This window comes from Diadema setosum, chromosome 21 (assembly GCF_964275005.1).
Source record: "Diadema setosum chromosome 21, eeDiaSeto1, whole genome shotgun sequence".
Taxonomy (NCBI): domain Eukaryota; kingdom Metazoa; phylum Echinodermata; class Echinoidea; order Diadematoida; family Diadematidae; genus Diadema; species Diadema setosum.
The window spans coordinates 20,124,790-20,150,392 of record NC_092705.1 but is presented as its reverse complement, the minus strand read 5'-3'; the positions used below and the strand labels follow the sequence as shown (position 1 = coordinate 20,150,392).

General features: G+C 36.3%; 1 protein-coding gene across 1 annotated transcript in view; it reads right to left on the bottom strand.

Annotated features, from left to right (window-relative positions):
- The window catches only part of LOC140244276 (alkaline phosphatase-like), a 40,158-nt gene that overhangs the window by 2,906 nt on the left and 11,649 nt on the right, over window positions 1–25,603 (bottom strand). Inside the window, exons 5-8 of the mRNA XM_072323922.1 lie at window positions 19,681–19,882; window positions 18,283–18,423; window positions 16,355–16,546; window positions 16,010–16,147 (exon numbers count right to left, since the gene is read on the bottom strand). Coding sequence (XP_072180023.1) covers window positions 16,010–16,147; window positions 16,355–16,546; window positions 18,283–18,423; window positions 19,681–19,882 — 673 coding nt within the window. The remainder of the gene's footprint in view (window positions 1–16,009; window positions 16,148–16,354; window positions 16,547–18,282; window positions 18,424–19,680; window positions 19,883–25,603) is intronic.

The window sequence follows — 25,603 nt, the reverse complement described above, 5'->3', positions numbered from 1 at the left end:
GAAGGAGAAGCATAAAAAAATCAGAAAAAGATAAAGTAAGGAAAGGGAGATTAAGATTAACTAAAGAAAAAGAAGAAAAAAAGTGTTTAAAAAAATTAAAAAAAAAATTGGCAGGGGTGAGCCTCGAACCAGGGACCTTAGGATTACGAGTCGGATGCGCTACGCAATGACCTATTTCATTCTCCATAGGCCCTGTGTATTAAGCAAAATGACGCTGCATCGAAGCCTCGTGTCATTTTCAACCAAGTTTTTCGACGTGATACCGACGTCGTATGAAAAAATGGAGGGCACACTCAAGATAGCTCAAAGTCTCAGCTACAACATATTAAAATCTGGGAGAAATTCACCGAAGCATAAGTGAGCTAGTGCTCGAAAAAGATAGTCATGTCAATTTTCATTTCCAGAAAAACTGCACTCCCATAGAGATAACACGTAAACTGGTCAAATTTGACAAGATTACTTTCAATCCATTTTCACGAGGTGATACCGTCATCTAATCAAAATGTTGTTATTATATTAATGAAAGAGTATTTAGTAAGCTACAACATACTGAAATTTGGGTACAAATTGGCAAAGGACAAGTGAGATACGCTCGAGTGAACTTGAAATTTGATGACGTAATTTTGAAAATTTACTTCTTTTATTTTATTAAGAGATTTGATATCTTTTAATCACTTTTCCAGCATCGCCAACCCATGAAATGATATTTACAACTCATCAGCTTTCACAATATGTAACGAAAATGGGGGGTCACCGTCGATTCTGACGAGTAAAATCGGATTTAAAATTGGCGGTTTTTTGGCATAGTTGCACTGTATATCGCCATTGACGCGCGCGCGGAATTTCAACTTTGACGGGCCCGTATGACGTCATATTGAGTCGGATTGACTTGAAACTTGGTAGAAATATTTCTTGACATTTCAGGCATCCGATAAGTGTGAAAAAATGGGAAATTTCCATTGCATAAGAGCTGTGCGTGCGTATATGTGCGCGCACGTACGCGTCCGTCCAATTTTTTCAATTTTTCAAAAAATGCTCCAAATTGTCTGAAACGTATGCAAAAAAAATTTGAGCTCGATTTGAGCATACAAATATTTCAACGCGCGCGTACGCGCACGCTTTAAGGATAAATATGAATTTTGAGAATATGAGTAGAATGCGCTTGACTTGAAATATATGTGACGTAAATTTCATTGAATAATTCCATTCCATTAATGAGATATGAATGAGAATGTGTTTTCATATAATGACGTCATAGTGACGTCACGGTCGACTGATCACAATGATTTTACTTGCGCTGTCGTCTTTGGGACATGATACATACATGGTATAATTTTGACATTGATAGGAAGAGGACTTTCTGAGCTAACCTCTGCACAACTTTTGAGGAGAAAAAAGAAAAAGAAGAAGAAACTAGACTCGGAATTTGTCAAGACTGACAAATTAGGTGATCCGATTTTTTTTTTAAATCAATGATTCGAGTTTTCACCTAAGATTAGGGACATTGGTCGTGTGATGTTTGGATTCTCATTTTGAAAAGGGAGTCAGACCTGCCATCTTGGGTACCGAATTCCGTATACACTATCAAAGATGCAGAATGAAGTATATTTGACCTTTGACCCCACTTTGCACCCCCAAGATGGCATCTGAGCAAAAAGTGGTTATTTTGTGAAATGATTCTTGTAACATGGTCTTTACGTGTGCAACATATGGGAAAGATAAGACATGTATTCACCAAGATACAGGATGAAACATTTATGACCTTTGACCCTAATTTACATACCCAAGATGGTGTCTGATCAAGTAGTTGTTATTTTATGAAATAATGTACGTAACATTAAATAAACATGTGCAAAATATGGGGTTGATAGGGGTTATTTTTCTTGAGTTATTGCAAAGAAAATTGGAAAAAGAAAGAAATATGAAAATACATCGAAGATAATCTTTAATTTCAACCACTTTTTTGGACGTGATCCCGACATTATATAAAAAAACAAAGGGAACACGTACGATAGCGCAAAGTCTCAGCTACAACATATTAAAATCTGGGAGAAATTCACCGAAGGGTAAGTGAGCTAGTGCTCGATAAAGACAATCATGTCAATTTTCACATCTAGAAAAATTCCCTCCCATAGAGATAACACGTCATAACGAAGATAAAGAAAGAAGTACATAATATTATGACCTTTGACCCCGATCTGCACAGACAAGATGGCATCTGAGGAAAAAGTGGTTATTTTGTGAAATGATCCTTGTAACACGGTCTTTACGTGTGCAAAATATGGGGAAGATAGAACATGTATTCACCAAGATACAGGATGAAACATTTATGACCTTTGACCCTAATTTACATACCCAAGATGGCGTCTGATGAAGTAGTTGTTATTTTATGAAATAATGTACGTGACATGAACTAAACATGTGCAAAATATGGTGGTGATGGAGTATGTTATTCTTGAGTTATTGCAAAGAAAGTTGGAAAAAGAAAGAAATATGAAAATATATCGAAGATAGGCTTTGATTTCAACCAAGTTCTTGGACGTGATCCCGATACCGTATGAAAAAATGAAGGGCACAAAACGATAGCCCAAAGTCTCAGCTACAACATATTAAAATCTTAGAGAAATTCACCGAAGCATAGGTGAGCTAGTGCTCGAAAAAGAAAGTCATGTCAATTTTCATTTCCAGAAAAACTGCACTCCCATTAAGATAACACGTAAACTGGTCAAATTTGACACGATTACTTTCAATCCAATATTACGAGGTGATGCCGTCATCTAATCAAAATGTTGTTATGATATTAATGAAAGAGCATTAAGTAAACTACAACATACTGAAATCTGGGTGAAAATTGGCCAAGGATAAGTGAGATACGCTCGAGTGAACTTGTAATTTGATGACGTCATTTTGAAAATTTGCTCTTTTTATTTTATTAAGAAATTTGATATCTTTTATTCATTTTTCCAGCATCGCCAACCCATGAAATGACATGTACAACTCATCAGCTTTCAGAATATGTAAAGAAAATAGGGGGTCACCGTCCATCCTGACGAGTAAAATCGGATTTAAAATTGGCGGTTTTTTGGCATTGTTGCACTGTATATCGCCATTGACGCGCGCGCGGAATTTCAACTTTGACGGGCCCGTATGACGTCATATTGAGTCGGATTGACTTGAAACTTGGTAGACATATTCCTTGACATTTCAGGCATCCGATAAGTGTGAAAAAACGGGAAATTTCTATTGCATATGAGCTGTGCGTGCGTATATGCGCGTGCGCGTACGCGTCCGTAAAATTTTTTCAATTTTTCAAAAAATGCTCTAAATGGTCTGAAACGTGTGCAAAAAAAAATTTGAGCTCGATCTGAGCATACAAATATTTCAACGCGCGCGTACGCGCGCGTTTTAAAATGAATATGAATTCTGAGAATATGAGTAGAATCCGCTTGACCTGAAATATATGTCACGTAAATTTCATTGAAGAATTCCTTTCTATTTATGAGATATGCATGAAAATGTGTTTTCATATAATGACGTCATAGTGACGTCACGGTCGACTGATCACTATGATTTTACTTGCGCTGTCGTCTTTGGGACACGATACATATATGGTATAAGTTTGAAATTGATAGGAAGAGGACTTTCTGAGTTAATCGATGCACAACTTTTGGGGAGAAAGAAGAAGAACTAGAACCGGAATTTGTCAACACTGACAAATTAGGTGATCCGATCTCTTCGAAAATCAATGATTTGAGTCCTGATCCAAATATTCATGACCATACAGGTTTCATCTGTGTTGACGGGACATTGGTAGTGTGATGTTTGGATTCTCATTTAGAAAAGGGAGTGAGACCTGCCATCTTTGGTACCGAATTCCGTATACACTAACGGAAATACAGAATGAAGTATATTTGACCTTTGACCTCACTTTGTAGACCCAAGATGGCGTCAAAGTAAAAAGTGATTATTTCGTGAAATGATTCTTGTAACATGGTCTTTGCGTGTGCAAAATATGGGAAAGATAGGACAGGTATTCACCAAGATACAGGATGAAACCTTTATGACCTTTGACCCTAATTTACATACCCAAGATGGTGTCCGATCAAGTAGTTGTTATTTCATGAAATAATGTACGTGACATGTACTAAACATGTGCAAAATATGGGATTGATAGCCATTGTTGTTGTTCATCTATTGCACAGAAAGTAGTAGAAAGAAAGAAAAATAAAGAAAAAAATATGTTATTTTATAGAAATTTGAAGGAGAAGCATAAAAAAATCAGAAAAAGATAAAGTAAGGAAAGGGAGATTAAGATTAACTAAAGAAAAAGAAGAAAAAACGTGTTTAAAAAAATTTAAAAAAAATATTGGCAGGGGTGAGCCTCGAACCAGGGACCTTAGGATTACGAGTCGGATGCGCTACGCAATGACCTATTTCATTCTCCATAGGCCCTGTGTATTAAGCAAAATGACGCTGCATCGAAGCCTCGTGCCATTTTCAACCAAGTTTTTCGACGTGATGCCGACATTGTATGAAAAAATGGAGGGCACACATACGATAGCCCAAAGTCTCAGCTACAACATACTAAAATCTGGGAGAAATTCACCGAAGCATAAGTGAGCTAGTGCTCGAAAAAGATAGTCATGTCAATTTTCACTGCCAGAAAAACTGCACTCCCATAGAGATAACACGTAAACTGGTCAAATTTGACAATATTACTTTCAATCCATTTTTACGAGGTGATGCCGTCATCCAATCAAAATGTTGTAATTATATTAATGAAAGATCATTTAATAAGCTACAACATACTGAAATCTAGATGTAAATTGGCAAAGGATAAGTGGGATACGCTCGAGTGAACTTGTAATTTGATGACGTCATCTTGAAAATTTACTTTTTTTAATTTATTGAGAAATTTGATATCTTTTAATCATTTTGCCAGCATCGCCAACCCATGAAATAACATGTACAACTCATCAACTTTTAGAATATGTAAAGAAAATTGGGGGTCACCGTCCATCCTGACGAGTAAAATCGGATTTAAAATTGGCGTTTTTTTGGCATCGTCGCACTGTATATCGCCATTGACGCGCGCGCGTAATTTCAACTTTGACAGGCCCGTATGACGTCATATTGAGTCGGATTGACTTGAAACTTGGTAGAAATATTCCTTGACATTTCAGGCATCCGATAAGTGTAAAAAAACGGAAAATTTCCATTGCATATGAGCTGTGCGTGCGTATATGTGCGCGCGCGTACGCGTCCGTCCAATTTTTTCAATTTTTCAAAAAATGCTCCAAATGGTCTGAAACGTGTGCAAAAAAAATTTGAGCTCGATTTGAGCATACAAATATTTCAACGCGCGCGTACGCGCACGTTTTAAGAGAAAATATGAATTTTGAGAATATGAGTAGAAGGCGCTTGACTTGAAATATATATGACGTAAATTTCATTAAAAAATTCCATTCCATTAATGAGATATGATTGAAAATGTGTTTTCATATAATGACGTCATAGTGACGTCACGGTCGACTGATCACTTTGATTTTAGTTCGATTGCCGTCTTTGGGAGACGATACATATATGGTATAAGTTTGAAATTGATAGGAAGAGGACTTTCTGAGCTAATCGATGCACAACTTTTGGGGAGAAATAACAAAGAATCAGTACAGATACAGAAGGTGATCCGAAGGATACTCGGATCACCTAACTAGAGATTGTAATTTGTCATCACTGACAAATTAAGGTGATCCGATTTTTTTTAAATCAATGATTCGAGTCCTGATACTGCAAAGTCTCAGCTACAACATATTAAAATCTGAGAGAAATTCACCAAAGCATAAGTAAGATAGTGCTCGCTAAAGAGAGTCATGTCAATTTTCACATCTAAAAAATTCCCTCCCATAGAGATAACACGTCATAGCGAAGATAGAAAAAGAAGTAAATATGACCTTTGACCCCACTTTGCACAGACAAGATGGCATCTGAGCAAAAAGTAGTTATTTTATGAAATGATCCATGTAACATGGTCTTTGCATGTGCAAAATATGGGAAAGATAGGACAGGTATTCACCAAGATACAAGATGAAACATTTATGACCTTTGACCCTAATTTACATACCCAAAATGTTGTCCGATCTAGTAGTTGTTATTTTATGAAATAATTTACGTGACATGAACTAAACATGTGCAAAACATGGGGGTGAACGGGCGTGTTTTTCTTGAGTTATTGCAAAGAAAGTTGCAGAAAAAAAGAAATATCTCAATACATAGAAGATAAGCTTTAATTTCAACCAAGTTTTTTATCGTGTTCCCGACATTGTATGAAAAAATCATGGGCAACTTAACGATAGCGCAAAGTCTCAGCTACAACATATTAAAATCTGGGAGAAATTCACTTAGGGGTAAGTGAGCTAGTGCTCGATAAAGACAATCATGTCAATTTTCACATTTAAAAAAATTCCCTCCCATAGAGATAACACGTCATGACGAAGGTACAAAAAGAAGTACATATGACCTTTGACCTCAATTTGCACAGACAAGATGGCATCTGAGTAAAAAGTAGTTATTTTATGAAATGATCCGTGTAACATGGTCTTTGCGTGTGCAAAATATGGGAAAGATAGGACATGTATTCACTAAGATACAGGATGAAACACTTATGACCTTTGACCCTAATTTACATACCCAAGATGGTGTCCGATCAAGAAGTTGTTATTTTATGAAATAATTTACGTGACATGAACTACACATGTGCAAAATATGGAAGTGATAGAGGCCGTTTTTCTTGAGTTATTGCAAAGAAAGTTGCAGAAAGAAAGAAATATCTCAATACATTGAAGATAAGCCTGAATTTCAACCAAAATTTTTGACGTGATCCCGACATCGTATGAAAAAACTAAGGGCAAACTTACGGTAGCGCAAAGCCTCAGCTACAACATATTAAAATCTGGGCGAAATTTACCGAAGGGTAAGTGAGCTAGTGCTCGATAAAGACCGTCAGGTCAGTTTTCATTTCCAGAAAAACTGCACTCCCATAGAGATAACACGTAAACTGGTCAAATTTGACAAGATTAATTTCAATCCATTTTTACGAGGTAATACCGTTATCCAATCAAAATGTTGTAATTTTATGTTTGAAAGAAAATTAAATAAGCTACAACATACTTAAATCTGAGTGAAAATTGACAAAGGACTAGTGAGATACGCTTGAATGAACTTGAAATTTGATGACGTCATTTTGAAAATTTACTTTTTTTACTTTATTAAGGAATTTGATATCTTTTAATCATTTTGTCAGCATTGCCACCCCATGAAATGACATGTACAACTCATCAGCTTTCACAATATGTAAAGAAAATGGGGGGTCACCGTCCATCCTGACGAGTAAAATCGGATTTAAAATTGACGGTTTTTTGGTATAGTTGCACTGTATATCGCCATTGACGCGCGCGCGGAATTTCAACTTTGACGGGCCCGTATGACGTCATATTGAGTCGGATTGACTTGAAACTTGGTAGAAATTTTCCTTGACATTTCAGACATCCGATTCATGTGAAAAAACGGGAAATTTCTATTGCATATGAGCTGTGCGTGCGTATATGCGCGCGCGCGTACGCGTCCGTCCGATTTTTTCAATTTTTCAAAAAATGCTCCAAATGGTCTGAAACGTGTGCAAAAAAAATTTGAGCTCGATTTGAGCATACACATATTTCAACGCGCACGTACGCGCGCGTTTTGAGATAAAAATGAATTTTGAGAATATGAGTAGAATTCGCATGACTTGAAATATATGTGACGTAAATTTCATTGAAATATTCCATTCTATTAATGAGATATGCATGAAAATGTGTTTTCATATAATGACGTCATAGTGACGTCACGGTCGACTGATCACTATGATTTTACTTGCGCTGTCTTCTTTGCGACATGATACATATATGGTATAAGTTTGACATTGAGAGGCAATGCACTTTCTGAGCTAACCTCTGCACAACTTTTGTCCAGAAATAAACAATCAGTACAGATACAGAAGGTGATCCGAAGGATATTCGGATCACCTAAAAAGAAGAAGAAGAAGAAAGAATCCGTACAAAAACAGAAGGTGATCCGAGAGGATACTCGGATAACCTAACTAGAGATTGTAATTTGTCATCACCGACAAATTAAGGTGATCCGATTTCTTTTTTAATCAATGATTCGAATCGTGATAGTGCAAAGTCTCAGCTACAACATACTAAAATCTGAGAGAAATTCACCGAAGCATAAGCAAGATAGTGCTCGATAAAGAGAGTCATGTCAATTTTCACATCTAAAAAAATTCCCTCCCATAGAGATAACACGTCATAGCGAAAATAGAAAAAGAAGTACATATGACCTTTGACCCCACTTTGCACAGACAAGATGGCATCTGAGCAAAAAGTGGTTATTTTATGAAATGATCCCTTTAACATGGTCTTTACGTGTGCAAAATATGGGAAAGATAGGACATGTATTCACCAAGATACAGGATGAAACATCTATGACCTTTGACCCTAATTTACATACCCAAGATGGCGTCTGATCAAGTCGTTGTTATTTTATGAAATAATGTTCGTGACATGAACTAAATATGTGCAAAATATGGTGGTGATAGGGTATGTTTTTCTTGAGTTATTGCACATAACGTTGCAAAAAGAAAGAAATATTTCAATACATCGAAGATAAACTTTAATTTCAAGTAAGTTTTTTGACGTGATCCCGACATCGTATGAAAAAACGAAGGGCACACTTACGATAGCCCAAAGTCTCAGCTACAACATATTAAAATCTGGGAAAAATTCACCGAAGCATAAGTGAGCTTGTGCTCGAAAAAGATAGTCATGTCAATTTTCACTTCCAGAAAAACTGCTCTCCCATAGAGATAACACGTAAACTGGTCAAATTTCACAAGGATACTTTCAATCCATTTTTACGAGGTGATGACGTCATCCAATCAAAAGTTTGTAATTATAAATATGAAAGAACATTAAATAAGCTACAACATACTGAAAGTTAGGTGAAAATCGGCAAAGGATAAGTGAGATACGCTCGAGTGAACTTGAATTTTGAAGACGTCATTTTGAAAATTTACTTTTTTTACTTTTTTAAGAAATCTGATATCTTTTAATCATTTTTTCAGTATCGCCAACCCATGAAATGATATGTACAACTCATCAGCTTTCAAAATATGTAAAGAAAATGGGGGGTCACCGTCCATCCTGACGAGTAAAATCGGATTTAAAATTGGCGGTTTTTTGGCATTGTTGCACTGTATATCGCCATTGACGCGCGCGCGGAATTTCAACTTTGACGGGCCCGTATGACGTTATATTGAGTCGGATTGACATGAAACTTGGTAGAAACGTTCGTTGACATTTCAGACATCCGATACGTGTGAAAAAACGGGAAATTTCTATTGCATATGAGCTGTGCGTGCGTATATGCGCGCGCGCGTACGCGTCCGTCGATTTTTTCTGAAATACTCCAAATGACCTGAAACGTGTGCAAAACAATTTTGAGCTCGATTGGAGCATGTTAAAATTTCAACGCGCGCGTACGCGCTCGTTTACTATGAACGTGACTAAATTTTATGAAATATATCAATAGAGCTTGACTTGAACTATATGATATGTAAATTTCATTGAGAAAATCCATTCCATTAATGAGATACGAATGTGAACGTGTTTTCAGATAATGACGTCATAGTGACGTCATGGTTGACTGATCACAGTGATACATTAGATCTGTCGTCCTTATGACGTGATACATATATGGTATCAGTTTAGAAGTGATAGGTGAATGACTTTTTGAGTTAACCTCTGCACAACATTTGAGGAGAAAGAAATAAAGAAGAAGAAAGAATCCGTACAGATACAATAGGTGATCCGAGAGGATACTCGGATCACCTAAAAAACAAAGAATCAGTACAGATACAGAAGGTGATCCGAGAGGATACTCGGATCACCTAATAAAAAAAAACAAAGAATCCGTACAGATACAGAAGGTGATCCGAGAGGATACTCGGATCACCTAACAAAGAATCCGTACAGATACAGAAGGTGATCCGAGAGGATACTCGGATCACCTAATGAAGCTAAGCTTTGATTACTTAAGCCGAGTTTTTCGACGTGCTTTTGACGTCGTATGAAAAAACGGAGGACACATTACGATAGCGCAAAGTCTCAGCTACAACATATTAAAATCTGGGAGAAATTCATCGAAGGGTGAGTGAGCTAGTGCTCGATAAAGACAATCATGTCAATTTTCACATCTAGAAAAAATCCCTCCCATAGAGATAACACGTCATAATGACGATAAAGAAAGAAGTACATATGACCTTTGACCCCACTTTGCAAAGACAAGATGTCATCTGAGCAAAAAGTGGTTATTTTGTGATATGATCCTTGTCACATGGTCTTTACGTGTGCAAAATATGGGAAAGATAGGAGATGTATTCACCAAGATACAGGATGAAACATTTATGACCTTTGACCCTACTTTACATAACCAAGATGGCATCTGATCAAGTAGTTGTTATTTTATGAAATAATGAACGTGACATGAACTAAGCATGTACAAAATATGGTGTTGATAGGGTATGTTTTTCTTGAGTTATTGCAAAGAAAGTTGCAGAAAGAAAGAAATATTTCAATACAACGAATATAAGCTTTAATTTCAACCACGTTTATTGACGTGATCCCGACATCGTATGAAAAAACAAAATGCACATTAACGATAGCCCAAAGTCTCAGCTACAACATATTAAAATCTGGGAGAAATTCACCGAAGCATAAGTGAGCTAGTGCTCGAAAAAGACAGTCATGTCAATTTTCATTTCCAGAAAAACTGCACTCCCATAGAGATAACACGTAAACTGGTCAAATTCGACAAGGTTACTTTCAATTCATTTTTATGAGGTCATGCTGACATTCAACCAAAATTGTGTTATTATATAACTGATAGAGTATTAAATAAGCTACAGCATACTGAAATCTGGGTGAAAATTGACTAAGGATAAGTGAGATACGCTCGAGTAAACTTGAAATTTGATGACGTCATTTTGAAAATTTACTTGTTTTGATTTATTAAGAAATTTGATATCTTTTCATCATTTTTCCAGCATTGCCAACCCATGAAATGACATGTACAACTCATCAGCTTTCAGAATATGTAAAGAAAATGGGGGGTCACCGTCCATCCTGACGAGTAAAATCGGATTTAAAATTGGCGGTTTTTTGGCATTGTTGTACTGTATATCGCCATTGACGCGCGCGCGGAATTTCAACTTTGACGGGCCCGTATGACGTCATTTTGAGTGGGATTGACTTGAAACATGGTAGAAATATTCCTTGACATTTCAGACATCCGATCAAAGTGAAAAAACGGGAAATTTTCATTGCATATGAGCTGTGCGTGCGTATATGTGCGCGCGCGTACGCGTCCGTCCGATTTTTTCAATTTTTCAAAAAATGCTCCAAATGGTCTGAAACGTGTGCAAAAAAATTTTGAGCTCGATTTGAGGATACAAATATTTCAACGCGCGCGTACGCGCACGTTTTAAGAGAAAATATGAATTTTGAGAATATGAGTAGAATGCGCATAACTTGAAATATATGTGACGTAAATTTCATTGAAAAACTCTATTCCATTAGTGAGATATGATTGAGAATGTGTTTTCATATAATGACGTCACAGTGACGTCACGGTCGACTGATCACTATTATACATTAGATCTGTCGTCTTTGGGACATGATACATATATGGTATAATTTTGAAATTGATAGGAAGAGGACTTTCTGAGCTAACCTCTACACAAATTTTGTCCAGAAATAAAGAAGAAGAAGAAGAAGAACCAACAAAGAATCCGTACAGATACAGAAGGTGATCCGAGAGGATACTCGGATCACCTAATAATAATAATAATAATAATAACTAGACTCGGAATTTGTCAAGACTGACAAATTAGGTGATCCGATTTTTTTTTAATCAATGATTCGAGTCCTGATCGCAATAGGCATGACCATATAGGTTTCATCTGTGTTTAGAGACATTGGCCGTGTGATATTTGGATTCTCATTTACAAAAGAGAGTCAGGTCTACCATCTTTGGTACCAAATTCGGTATAAACCAGGGAGGTACCTCCCTGGTATAAACTATAACGAAGATACAGAATGAAGTACATTTGACCATTGACCCAACTTTGCACAGCCAAGATGGCATCTGAGCAAAAAGTGGTTATTTTGTGAAATGATTCTTGTAACATGGTCTTTGCGTGTGCAAAATATTGGAAAGATAGGACATGTATTCACCAAGATACAGGTTGAAACATTTATGACCTTTGACCCTAATTTACATACCCAAGATGGTGTCTGATCAAGTAGTTTTTATTTTATGAAATAATGTACGTGACATAAACTAAACATGTGCAAAATATGGGGGTGAAAGGGGCTGTTTTTCTAGAGTTATTGCAAAGAAAGTTGCAGAAAGAAAGAAATATCTCAATACATCGAAGATAAGTTTGATTTCAACCAAGTTTTTTGACGTGATCTCGGCGTCGTATGAAAAGATGGAGCGAATATTGACGATAGCCCAAAGTCTCAGCTACAACATATTAAAATCTGGGAGAAATTCACCGAGGAGTAAGTGAGCTAGTGCTCGATAAAGACCGTCATGTCAATTTTCATTTCCAGAAAAATTCCCTCCCATAGAGATAACACGTAAACTGGTTAAATTTGACAAGGTTACATTATATCCATTTTCACGAGGTGAAGACATCATCCGATTAAAATTTTGATGAACAAAACTTAAAGAGTATTAAATTGGCTACAACATACTAAAATCTGGAAGAAATTCACCGAAGGGTAAGTGAGCTAGTCGTCGATAAAGACAATCATGTCAATTTTCACATCTAGAAAAATTCCCTCCCATACAGATAACACGTCATAACGAAGATACAGGAAGAAGTACATATGACCTTTGACCCCACTTTGCACAGCCAAGATGGCATCTGAGCAAAAAGTGGTTATTTTGTGAAATGATCCTTGTAACATGGTCTTTACGTGTGCAAAATATGGTAAAGATAGGACATGTATTCACCAAGATACAGGATGAAACATTTATGACCTTTGACCCTAATTTACATACCCAAGATGGTGTCCGATCAAGAAGTTGTTATTTTATGAAATAATGTACGTGACATGAACTAAACATGTGCAAAATATGGGATTGATAACCATTGTTGTTCTTCATCTATTGCACAGAATGTAGTAGAAAGAAAGAAAAATAAAGAAAAATTATGTTATTTTATAGAAATTTGAAGGAGAAGCATTAAAAAAATCAGAAAAAGATAAAGTTAGGAAGGGAGATTAAGACTAAATAAAGAAAAAGAAGAAAAAAGAGTTTGGAAAAAAAAAATATTGGCAAGGGTGAGGCTCGAACCAGGGACCTTAGGATTACGAGTCGGATGCGCTATGCAATGACCTATTTCATGCTCCATAGGCCCTGTGTATTAAGCAAAATGACGATGCATCGAAGCCACGTGCCATTTTCAACCAAGTTTTTCGACGTGATGCCGGCCTCGTATGAAAAAATGGAGGGCACATTCACGATAGCCCAAAGTCTCAGCTACAACATACTAAAATCTGGGAAAAATTCACCGAAGCATAAGTGAGCTAATGCTCGAAAAAGATAGTCATGTCAATTTTCACTGCCAGAAAAACTGCTCTCCCATAGAGATAACACGTAAACTGGTCAAATTTGACAAGATTACTTTTAATCCATTTTTACGAGGTGATGCCGCCATCCAATCAAAATGTTGTTATTACATTAATGAAAGAACATTTGATAAGCTACAACATACTGAAATCTGAGTGAAAATTGGCAGAGGATAAGTGATATACCCCCAAGTAAACTTGAAAATTGATGACGTCATTTTGAAAATTTACTTTTTTTACTTTATTAAGAAATTTGATATCTTTTAATCACTTTTTCAGTATCGCCAACCCATAAACTGACATGTACAACTCATCAGCTTTCAGAATATGTAAAGAAAATGGGGGGTCACCGTCCATCCTGACGAGTAAAATCGGATTTAAAATTGGCGGTTTTTGGGCATTGTTGTACTGTATATCGCCACTGACGCGCGCGCGGAATTTCAACTTTGACAGTCCCGTATGACGTCATATTGAGTCGGATTGACTTGAAACTTGCTAGAAATGTTCCTTGACATTTCAGACATCCGATAAATGTAAAAAATCGGGAAATTTCTGTTGCATATGAGCTGTACGTGCGTATATGTGCGCGCGCGTACGCGTCCGTCCAATTTTTTCAATTTTTCAAAAAATGCTGCAAATGGTCTGAAACGTGTGCAAAAAAAATTTGAGCTCGATTTGAGCATACAAATATTTCAACGCGCGCGTACGCGCACGTTTTAAGAGAAAATATGAATTTTGAGAATATGAGTAGAATGCGCATAACTTGAAATATATGTGACGTAAATTTCATTGAAAAACTCTATTCCATTAGTGAGATATGATTGAGAATGTGTTTTCATATAATGACGTCACAGTGACGTCACGGTCGACTGATCACTATTATACATTAGATCTGTCGTCTTTGGGACATGATACATATATGGTATAATTTTGAAATTGATAGGAAGAGGACTTTCTGAGCTAACCTCTACACAAATTTTGTCCAGAAATAAAGAAGAAGAAGAAGAAGAAGAAGAAGAAGAACCAACAAAGAATCCGTACAGATACAGAAGGTGATCCGAGAGGATTCTCGGATCACCTAATAATAATAATAATAATAAGGTCTTATTTACCCAGGGTAGCCTCTACCAAAGGGCCCTGCTGTTATTATTACCCCAGCATTGCCAGGTACCCATTTATACACCTGGGTCGAGAGGGACCTAGTGGGTAAAAACATCTTGTCCAAGGACATAAGCACTGGGCGGGATTCGAACTCAGGTCCTCCGATTGGGAGTCGGGAGTCTTATCCACTCTGCCACAGCACCCCCTCCCCCTCCCCCAAGAAGAAGTAAGATTGTAAGGTTGTAAGCGCGGGTTGTAAAGTGTGTTGAGAAGATGTAAGCCCACGTCTTATCAAATGAAGAAAATGTTTGAAAGATGTGTGTGATGTGGGGATGAAAGAAACCATAATATATGTTATATGCGTCAGGTGTTATGTTATTAGATATTCCTCCGAAATGGTAAATCCTAAACCTAAGTAAAATTCTAATGCCGCTACAACGTATTGTAAGTTGTCATACATTGGTAAAAGGTAGCTAAAATGCTAATGCCTGATTTAATAAAGATTAATGGGGTCGGCTCTAACAGACGTTTACAAGGTTAACAACGTTCACACAAAGTTCATTGAAAGGTGGACAGCTGCAGTATACCTGATAAGCGTTATATAATAAGTATTTAAAAAAAATATTTTTCATGGTTTCGTCAACGAGGAACAATTTTATAACAGTCAAACCCTTATGTGAAATTTTCAGAAAACATTTTGTCAAAGAAAGATAAAAAAGGGTTTTGTGATGTATATTCCCTTGGTTTCTCGTAATGCTTTTGGGTGCTTGTGGTATGGTGCCTATGTGTATAGTACGTCAGAGTCAGATTTTGCCCATTTGTACTTGGATTGGCATGGTTGGTTGACACCATAATAGATTCAGTATCATAACTCTACGGTTGAGATCAAAGTTTGTATTTCTTACAACTTGTTAACAATGATTTATTAGATGCATACTTTGTATTTGTATGAACTTTTGTTATTGGAAATGTGGAAATACTGGAAATATGGATGGAAATAAAAGCAGAATTTATTTGAATTCAATTGATAATTGCAAGCTCAAAGTGAAGTTACTCGTTTCTCTCGTGTAACTTACTTTACTTTACTTTACTTTGCATTACTTTACTTTACTTTGCATTACTTTACTTTACTTTACTTTACTTTACTTTACTGTACTGTACTGTACTGTACTTACAAGTGTCTGTATCAAGATGGTTGGGTCGTTTGCCCGTCCGGTTGTAGCTTTCTACAACCTTCTCTGCCCCTGGTCCGTTGGCGTAGCTGAGGGTGAGGTACGGCAATCCATCCGTCCCATTCCAGTAATCATCAAATCCTTTGCATTTATTGCAAGACAAGAGAGAAAAAACATGAAGGAGATAAAATTGATGAAAAATCGGATTATAGCGTACCAGTGAGATGAGGTTTGATTATGTAGGTTCTATTATATATATATTTTTTTTTTTATGATCAACCCAAGTCTTTGTTTACTTGTAGGATAAGATAAAGAAAATGGAAGTTGGGAGTGATAAAAATGCCTCACCGAGAATAGGATTTCCTCTGGTCGGATATCCCCCGAAAGAAAAGGTGTGGCCGTGGTCTGCCGTCACGATGATCAGGGTGTCCTCGGTGCTCGTCAGGTCGATGGCGGCAGCAACAGCAGCATCTAACGCGATGGTGTCGGAGAGGGCGTCCTTTGCTACGGTGTCGTGATGGGCGTGGTCGATGCGTGCAGCTGAAGCAAAGACAACACGACATTTTTACAAGTATGATATTTGTGGAAACAAGGTGACATCAATTTGACCCATATACTTGTTGGACCAGGTGTGTCTTTGCAGGGGTGTGTTTTTGCCGGCTTGTAAAGATTGCTCACGGAATGACGTAATGGCGCCTTAATTACCTTTTGAATACTTTCGAAGAAACAAGCAATTTCATTTTCGAAATATGAGGTCCTTTGTTTTGTGTTGTTTTTGTTGCTTTTTTTTATTCTAAGGAAATTGTATGCTTTTGACACGCCGGTAAATCACAATATCAACGTCTTTTGTGAATCACCACACAACTCTTTTCCCATCCATTTTCCTTTACATTGAAGAACCTATATTTACAAAGACAAAGACATCGGTTGAGAATGATAAGGGCGTTAAAGGGATAGTGCAGTATTGGTGGAGATGAGAATTGGGCTTTAAACTTTTTGCGAGATACCAAGAAAGCACAATATGATATAATACAGAGCATACCATTCTAAGGGGAATTCAAAATTTATTTGATGAAAATCGGGTTTGGAATGACTGCAACATCCAAAAACAAAATAAAACAGAGCGATCGTAATAAAGTGTGGGTCCCACACTTTATTAGAATCGCTCTTTTTGGATATCTCAGCCATTTGAAAACCAATTTTCATCAAATAAACGTTGAATTCGTCATAGAATTACATGCTCTTTCATATTTCATAAGAGGTTTTTCATTATCTCACCAAAAAATGTGAGAAACCTGAAATTAGGTCTCAACCAAAACTATAATATCCCTTTAAGTTGCCACTAAACCCATAGGCCCGAATTCACGAAGGTGGTACAAATGAAACCATGGTTTAATCCATGGATAAAAACCATGGAGCGCCAGGTGTCGCATGGAATATTTCGTTACGAAATCCGTCATTTCGTCGATGAAATGATTATTTTGTAACGAAATAACAACATTTTGTAACTAAATGAACATTTCGTCCACGAAATGATAATTTCGTTAACGAACGGTCATTTTGTCAACGAAATGGCCAATTTCGTAACGAAATAATCCGTGCGACACTTGTAGCTCCATGCTTTTTGTCCATGGTTTCATGAGTTGTACCACCTTCGTGAATTCGGGCCAATGTATTCAAGACAACTTAACGCCCTCCTCATTCTCCTGATTTATTTGTTGAAGATAGTCAATACACACGCATACACACACATAATTTTATAAAAGCATACAGGTTTGTTTTGTTCGTTTTCATAATTGCTATATAGTTGACATAGATTGTAATTATGATTTTTATATTGGCATTGGGGCATTCAACACTTTGTCAAGTTCTTTGTAATCTTCGCTGTAAGTTATATTGTTTTATGATTTAGCATAATTTTTCGTTGCCAGTGGTAATAATGAAGATAAATGCAACAAAATGAAGATGAATGGCAAGAAATCATGGAAGCCCATTTATGATTTTGCGCTTGCTACCATACATTGTACATTAATTTGTACCGGTTTTTTTTTCAGGGATTATTCACATCATTTTATCGTCTGCCGCACGTAACCCTTCATTAAAGAAAATTATATTTCTGCAGATGTATTGAGGGGAAAGGATCGTAGCTCATTCCAAGATATGCATAATCCATAAAAAAAAACACTTAAAAACACTCATTAGAGCAGAATCTCATCAACAATTTAAAAGAAAACGTTTCACTGCTTGAGTGTGCAACCAGGTTGACGTAGACAAACCTTCGACGAGGAGAAAGAAGCCGTTTTCGTCTTTTTGTAGGATTTCGATAGCTTTAGTCGTCATCTCAGCAAGAGAGGGCTCCCCAGCTCGATCGTTCGGCCGGTCATTATCGTATCGCATGTGACTGGGTTCGAACAGACCTTCATGTAAGAAAAAGGTGGAACTAATTGCCCTGCCAAGATATCTTTAATGTCTTTAAGAAGTTTCACAGCTCTGTGCTTTTTATCCTTCAAAAAATGCACACGTTTTTACCACGACCCACAAAGAAACCTGAAACAGTGCAAATAATAATCAATGAACGACATACCCAGAATATACATCAAATTGCACCCATTTATATTTTCTTATCGTCAGAGTTGCTGCTAGTGTCACCATGCGATCAATAACTTATAATCATTATACCACATAAGTAAATGGTGTGGGCCTGCATTACTCCATACAAACAGATCATACAAAATAATCAATAAACAATAATTCAACTGGTCGGTTTAATGTCCCTTTCATACCAGACGCTGAACAGTGGATGACGTCCGGAGGTCGTCCACTGTTCATCCTGGACCACTGTAGGTATGAAAGGTAGCGCGAAAAAATTTCCTTGGTGAACAGTGGACGAACAGTGGATGAACAGTGGGCGAACAGTGGACGCGATGTGTGCTATAGACCGTCTAGCGCGAACAGTGGATGAACTTTGGATGTCGTTCCGGTATGAAATGTATCCGCACGAACACAGGACGTCGGCCGGAACCAGAAATCCTAGAACGTGCTCCTTAAGCGCGCGCTTTGTATCAATAATCTGTGTATAGTAATAAACAATTAAGAAGTGTGAGTTTGACATTTAAAGAGGTATGATTTTGACATTTAAATCTTAAAAGCTCAACTTAATATTTTGACTTGATTTTTCTTAATTGTATGATAAACTGCGGTAAGAAAGAAAGAAACGCTTTTAAAAGAAAATCTTGAAGAATTCACTGCATGGCCGGGTCAAGCTCACCCGAGCGCGCTCTAACGCACTCCAGACGAGCCTCCGATATGCAACGGAGCTCTATAAGCACCTCGTGTTTATTACTCAACACGTGCGCTCTAGAGTGCGCTCTAGTAGCGCCTGGAGAAGATTAGTATATAAAAAAAAGATATGATTATGTTTCATCTGTTAGTAGATTTACGTTTTGACATTTTGTTTACGTTGTTTTCGACGCTTGACACAATGCTGTATAGTATTGTTATGTTTCTAAAGATGCTCTATTCTTCTGCATTCAGAGGCTTTTATCGCACATGGTGATTATTGTTACTTTCGTTAGCATTTTTGTTATTGCGAAGTTGTCATGTTGTTGTTTTCATTGTTTTGTTTGTTTGTTGTTATTTTTTATCATTATCATCAAACGTGTGTCACGACATACCCAGCAAGAAGTCTGTTGAGCTTGGATCAACGTCGTTAAAAGCTGTCTCGTTCCAAACGTAGATGGCCTTCTCCTTGCCAGATAGCCAGACTTCAGTTAGATCTTTCCCATCTGTACGCCTCCCAGTCACTCCATCTGGGCCGTACTCGGGATCGGACTTGGACGTTGGGAGGAACACTCGTCGACCTCCTCCAAGGATCACCTGGTGATGAAGAGAAAAGGAGCAAGACAAATCTCAGATAAGCAGTCACAGTTGTACAGAAACTGCCATGTGAAATGAGGCGGCGACTTGTTGCTCGCAAAAGGGCCTTGTGAAGGACAATTGTACAGAAACTGTCATGTGAAATGAGAAGGCGACTTGTTGAAGCTCGCAAAAAGGCTTTGTGAAGGACTGATGAGCGAGTCACCGACTTCTTAAATAAATCTCTTATGGACCTCATGCATGCTTTCTCACCCACTAGCAAGTGTTAAAGGCATAATTTACCATTTGCAGATAAAAAACTAGAAATGTCGCTGTGGCGACTGATGCCTCCGCCATAATGCATGATTCTCCCAATAGGTGTATAGTACAATATCTTCACAATGTGTGATGACAGTTTCACATAACTGGCAAAATGATATAATGACAGGTTTGTCAGAAATTATCTTGAATGTTCACTTTCCTTGAACTGGGTTTGCTATAATTGTCTAAGAGTGCAGGTACACATATTTGGGGAATTGAGAATTTTTACTTGACTTCTGACCGACCCTTTTATAAGTTTATGCATTGAGTAATTTTCAAGGTATGAAGAAAGAGTGTAATTACAGTAGAAAAAAGATTTTTTTTTTTTTGCATTTAAACCTGGTCTTTGACCCTTAACCTTTGACCTTCTGGTTGGAAATTTCCTAGAGAATTTCCATTAGGTAATACATGTATATATTAAGTTTTAAAACTAATAATGCAAGCATATACTAGTATATGAGGAAAATAGTAAAATTTTGAGGAGTTGACCTTGACCTTTGACCCTCCTGACTATTGACAAATGACCCCTAAATTCCCTAGATAATCCCTGCCAGTCAGTACATTCGTATGTACCAAGTTCCACGAAGATACATTGAACCATTTGCGAGAAAAGTGATGTTGCAACATTTTCACCTAACCTTTGACCTTTTGACCTTTGACCTTATGACATGAAACTCTCTCTGGAGAATCTTTACCCAGTAGTACATGTCTACACTAAGTTTCAAGAAAATACCTTTGGGCATTGCATAGATATGTGGGAAATAGCAACATTTTTAGCATTTGACCTTGACCTTTTGACCTCTTACCAATGTCACTAAAATCTATTCAACTAATTGTCCCATCATACATCATCCTTGGACCAAGTTTGGTGAAAGCTGCTTCATCCAGTTTTGAGTTATCACGTAAACAGATAAATTTTAGGATTTGACCTTAAAATACCTTAAGGCATTGCATAGATATGTGGGAAATAGCAACATTTTTAGCATTTGACCTTGACCTTTTGACCTTTGACCTCTTGCCAATGTCACTAACATCTATTCAACTAATTGCCCCATCATACATCATCCTTGGACCAAGTTTGGTGAAAGCTGCTTCATCCAGTTTTGAGTTATCACGTAAACAGATATATTTTAGGATTTGACCTTGATCTTTGACCTTTGACCTCTGTCCGATTTCACTATAAAACTAATCAAGTAATTGTCCCATCATACATCATCCTCCGACAAAGTTTGGTGAAATTTGCTAGATCCAGTCTCGAGTTATTGCATAAACGGATACAATTGGTTTGACCTTGACCTTTGACCTTTGACCTTTGGCCGATTTCACCCAAAATCTAATCAAGTAATTGCCCCATCATACTTTATGCTTGGACCAAGTTTGGTAAAATTCTAGTCAATATTACTCAAGTTATCGCGTAAACGAATGCGGACGGACGTACGGACGTACGTACAGACGTACGTACGGACGGACAACCCGAAAATATAATGCCTCCAGCACCACTTCGTGGCGGAGGCATAATAACAACAACCAGCATTAGTGCTTCAGAATAGTTCTAAAATGTGAGTTAGGGATAAAAATAACCAATGTAAAATTTGAACCCATATAATCGATGTTATGTATTGTTAAATATACAAAACGTGAACAATAGTTATAATAAAAAATATTTTCCACATTAAACCGTCTACAGTTATGCGTTAATGAGGAAACTAGTGATATTTGCTTATATTTTAGGCTTTATTGCAAATATTGTATATGATAGGATGTTTTGTGATACAACTGACCTACACATATGCATCAAAAGTGATATCTTGAACAATTTTTTTTTTAAATTATTGTACCCAAAAGTAAACAGGACCTCTAAAATTGCCAGCTACAAAGCTGAGTCAGTACCCCAAAAGCAGTGTATAGATACGATTTAGAAGCATGTAGGAAAATTGTGGAGTGAAATTAAACGAGAATGAAACTCAAGTATCAAAGTATGTCGATTTAGTGATGAAAGCAACATTGGCTGATCACATCGGTGAAGTTTTAGGAAAATTGGAAATCTGTTCAATATTTTTGAGTTTTAAATTTCGGAGCTGCCATTGAAGAATGAGAAGACTGCAACACACTCGTGTACAACGATGTAAAGACAGCACATAAGAGAAATAAGCTCGCTCACTGCAAAAGCGCTCAAGGCTTTCAGAGAAAAAAAAAAATATTATTTTAAGTATACGTCAGTATCAAGGGGATGTGCACTTTTCATAAACATCAAGTTTTGTGAAATCCTGTTTATATATACCAAAACTTAAAAAATGCATAACTTTTGGATTGTCTGATTTTTCTCAAATTCTACTTATGTGTTCTTTTGATATTGCCGCATTCACTCAATTTACACACATACACACAAACACACACACACACATATATATGTAAATATATATATATATACATATAATATATAGAAGAAAGAGTCTCAAGTACGCCATGGATCCAACGATTACACAAAAATTTTATTACAAAATTTTCGGTCTGCCTCAGACCTTCGTCAGTGCAAAGACAATGATGGACAATGATAAACATGAATCATAACAACAATGCTATGCGCGTCATGCGCGTAGTGCGTTGCCCTGGAGCTGCGTTGTCAAGGAGAGCGCTGATACGTATGGGGGTATGGTAGAAAGTGAAATCTCAATGAATACTGAACTCAGACTCAACAAAAGTTTCAAGTGCTTGTTTGAATCATACTATGCTATATATACTCTTTATAAAAATACATAGCTTTATATACGTCCTTGTAATAATAGACTTTAGCGACTCTATTTTTTTCGTAGATAAACTTCGAAGAAAAGACGCATATAAAGCATTGATTACAAATGGAGAAGAAATTAAAAGGAATGAGCTAATAATACAACTAGTTATTAGAGCATCTGTTTACTGTAAAAATAAAAATTGTATATATATATATATATATATATATCCCTAGTTGGCACCTTAGGGAGACATATTGGGGGAAGTGTCTTCATTAGGGAGACAACTGGTCATCAAGGAGACAATTTTCGTGTCTCCATTGCGTAAACTGCCATTGAACATGTATATAATAAATTTGCATATAAAACAAACGGCAATGTCTTCCAAATGACCCATCTAGGAGTATATATATGTATATATATATATATATATATATATATATATATATATATTATACGGATAATCAAGACATCATATCAAAAAAATAGTGTTCAGTACAAATATAATGAAATCTCAACATTAACTCAATTAAAATCTAACTCAACAGTTCCGAGCGTATGTGTATATTATATGCATGCCAATGTATGCTATATATACTATATATAAATACATTACTTTATGTATACATCCATGTAATATTTGACTTTTGTGACTCCAAAAAAGCATGTAAAGACGCCTATCAAGCATCAATCAAGCATCAATTACAAATGGAGAAAAACATGAAAAAATAAGCTCATAATAATCATAACCAAATATCGAAGCATCTGTTTACTGCAATGGTGAGAATATGATAAATTTGCGGATAATCAAGACATCATATCTAACAAAAAAGGTAAGTGGTCAATGCGAAAGTAATAAAATCTTAACATTACCTTTTGTAAATAATGGAAAATATGCATATAATATAGGTCTAGTCTCAGATTCTTAGAGATTCATTTCTTCACTTCTTGTAGAAAGAGAAACTGCTTAACCATCCAAGGTCCTTGTTGAGTCCTGTTTCAAAAGACCTGGTTTGGATGATGAATTTCATTTCAGCCAATTTTCTGGCTTCTCTGTCTTTGAAATTAGTGCCGATGATACAGAATTGCAGATCCCGAATTGAGTGGTTGCCTGAGTTGAAATGTTCGGCAACTGGTAGTGATGACTTGTGCTGAATTGAATTTCTGTGATTGTTGAAACGAAGGCAACCACTCAATTCGGGATCTGCAATTCTGTATCATCGGCACTAATTTCAAAGACAGAGAAGCCAGAAAATTGGCTGAAATGAAATTCATCATCCAAACCAGGTCTTTTGAAACAGGACTCAACAAGGACCTTGGATGGTTAAGCAGTTTCTCTTTCTACAAGAAGTGAAGAAATGAATCTCTAAGAATCTGAGACTAGACCTATATTATATGCATATTTTCCATTATTTACAAAAGGTAATGTTAAGATTTTATTACTTTCGCATTGACCACTTACCTTTTTTGTTAGATATGATGTCTTGATTATCCGCAAATTTATCATATTCTCACCATTGCAGTAAACAGATGCTTCGATATTTGGTTATGATTATTATGAGCTTATTTTTTCATGTTTTTCTCCATTTGTAATTGATGCTTGATTGATGCTTGATAGGCGTCTTTACATGCTTTTTTGGAGTCACAAAAGTCAAATATTACATGGATGTATACATAAAGTAATGTATTTATATATAGTATATATAGCATACATTGGCATGCATATAATATACACATACGCTCGGAACTGTTGAGTTAGATTTTAATTGAGTTAATGTTGAGATTTCATTATATTTGTACTGAACACTATTTTTTTGATATGATGTCTTGATTATCCGTATAATATATATATATATATATATATATATATATATATACTCCTAGATGGGTCATTTGGAAGACATTGCCGTTTGTTTTATATGCAAATTTATTATATACATGTTCAATGGCAGTTTACGCAATGGAGACACGAAAATTGTCTCCTTAATGACCAGTTGTCTCCCTAATGAAGACACTTCCCCCAATATGTCTCCCTAAGGTGCCAACTAGGGATATATATATATATATATATATATACAATTTTTATTTTTACAGTAAACAGATGCTCTAATAACTAGTTGTATTATTAGCTCATTCCTTTTAATTTCTTCTCCATTTGTAATCAATGCTTTATATGCGTCTTTTCTTCGAAGTTTATCTACGAAAAAAATAGAGTCGCTAAAGTCTATTATTACAAGGACGTATATAAAGCTATGTATTTTTATAAAGAGTATATATAGCATAGTATGATTCAAACAAGCACTTGAAACTTTTGTTGAGTCTGAGTTCAGTATTCATTGAGATTTCACTTTCTACCATACCCCCATACGTATCAGCGCTCTCCTTGACAACGCAGCTCCAGGGCAACGCACTACGCGCATGACGCGCATAGCATTGTTGTTATGATTCATGTTTATCATTGTCCATCATTGTCTTTGCACTGACGAAGGTCTGAGGCAGACCGAAAATTTTGTAATAAAATTTTTGTGTAATCGTTGGATCCATGGCGTACTTGAGACTCTTTCTTCTAATAATTACAACATTCGAAGTCCAACACGTGGAAAATTCCAAGATGAACATATAATATATATATATATATATATATATATATATATATATATATATATATATACATATATATATATATATATAT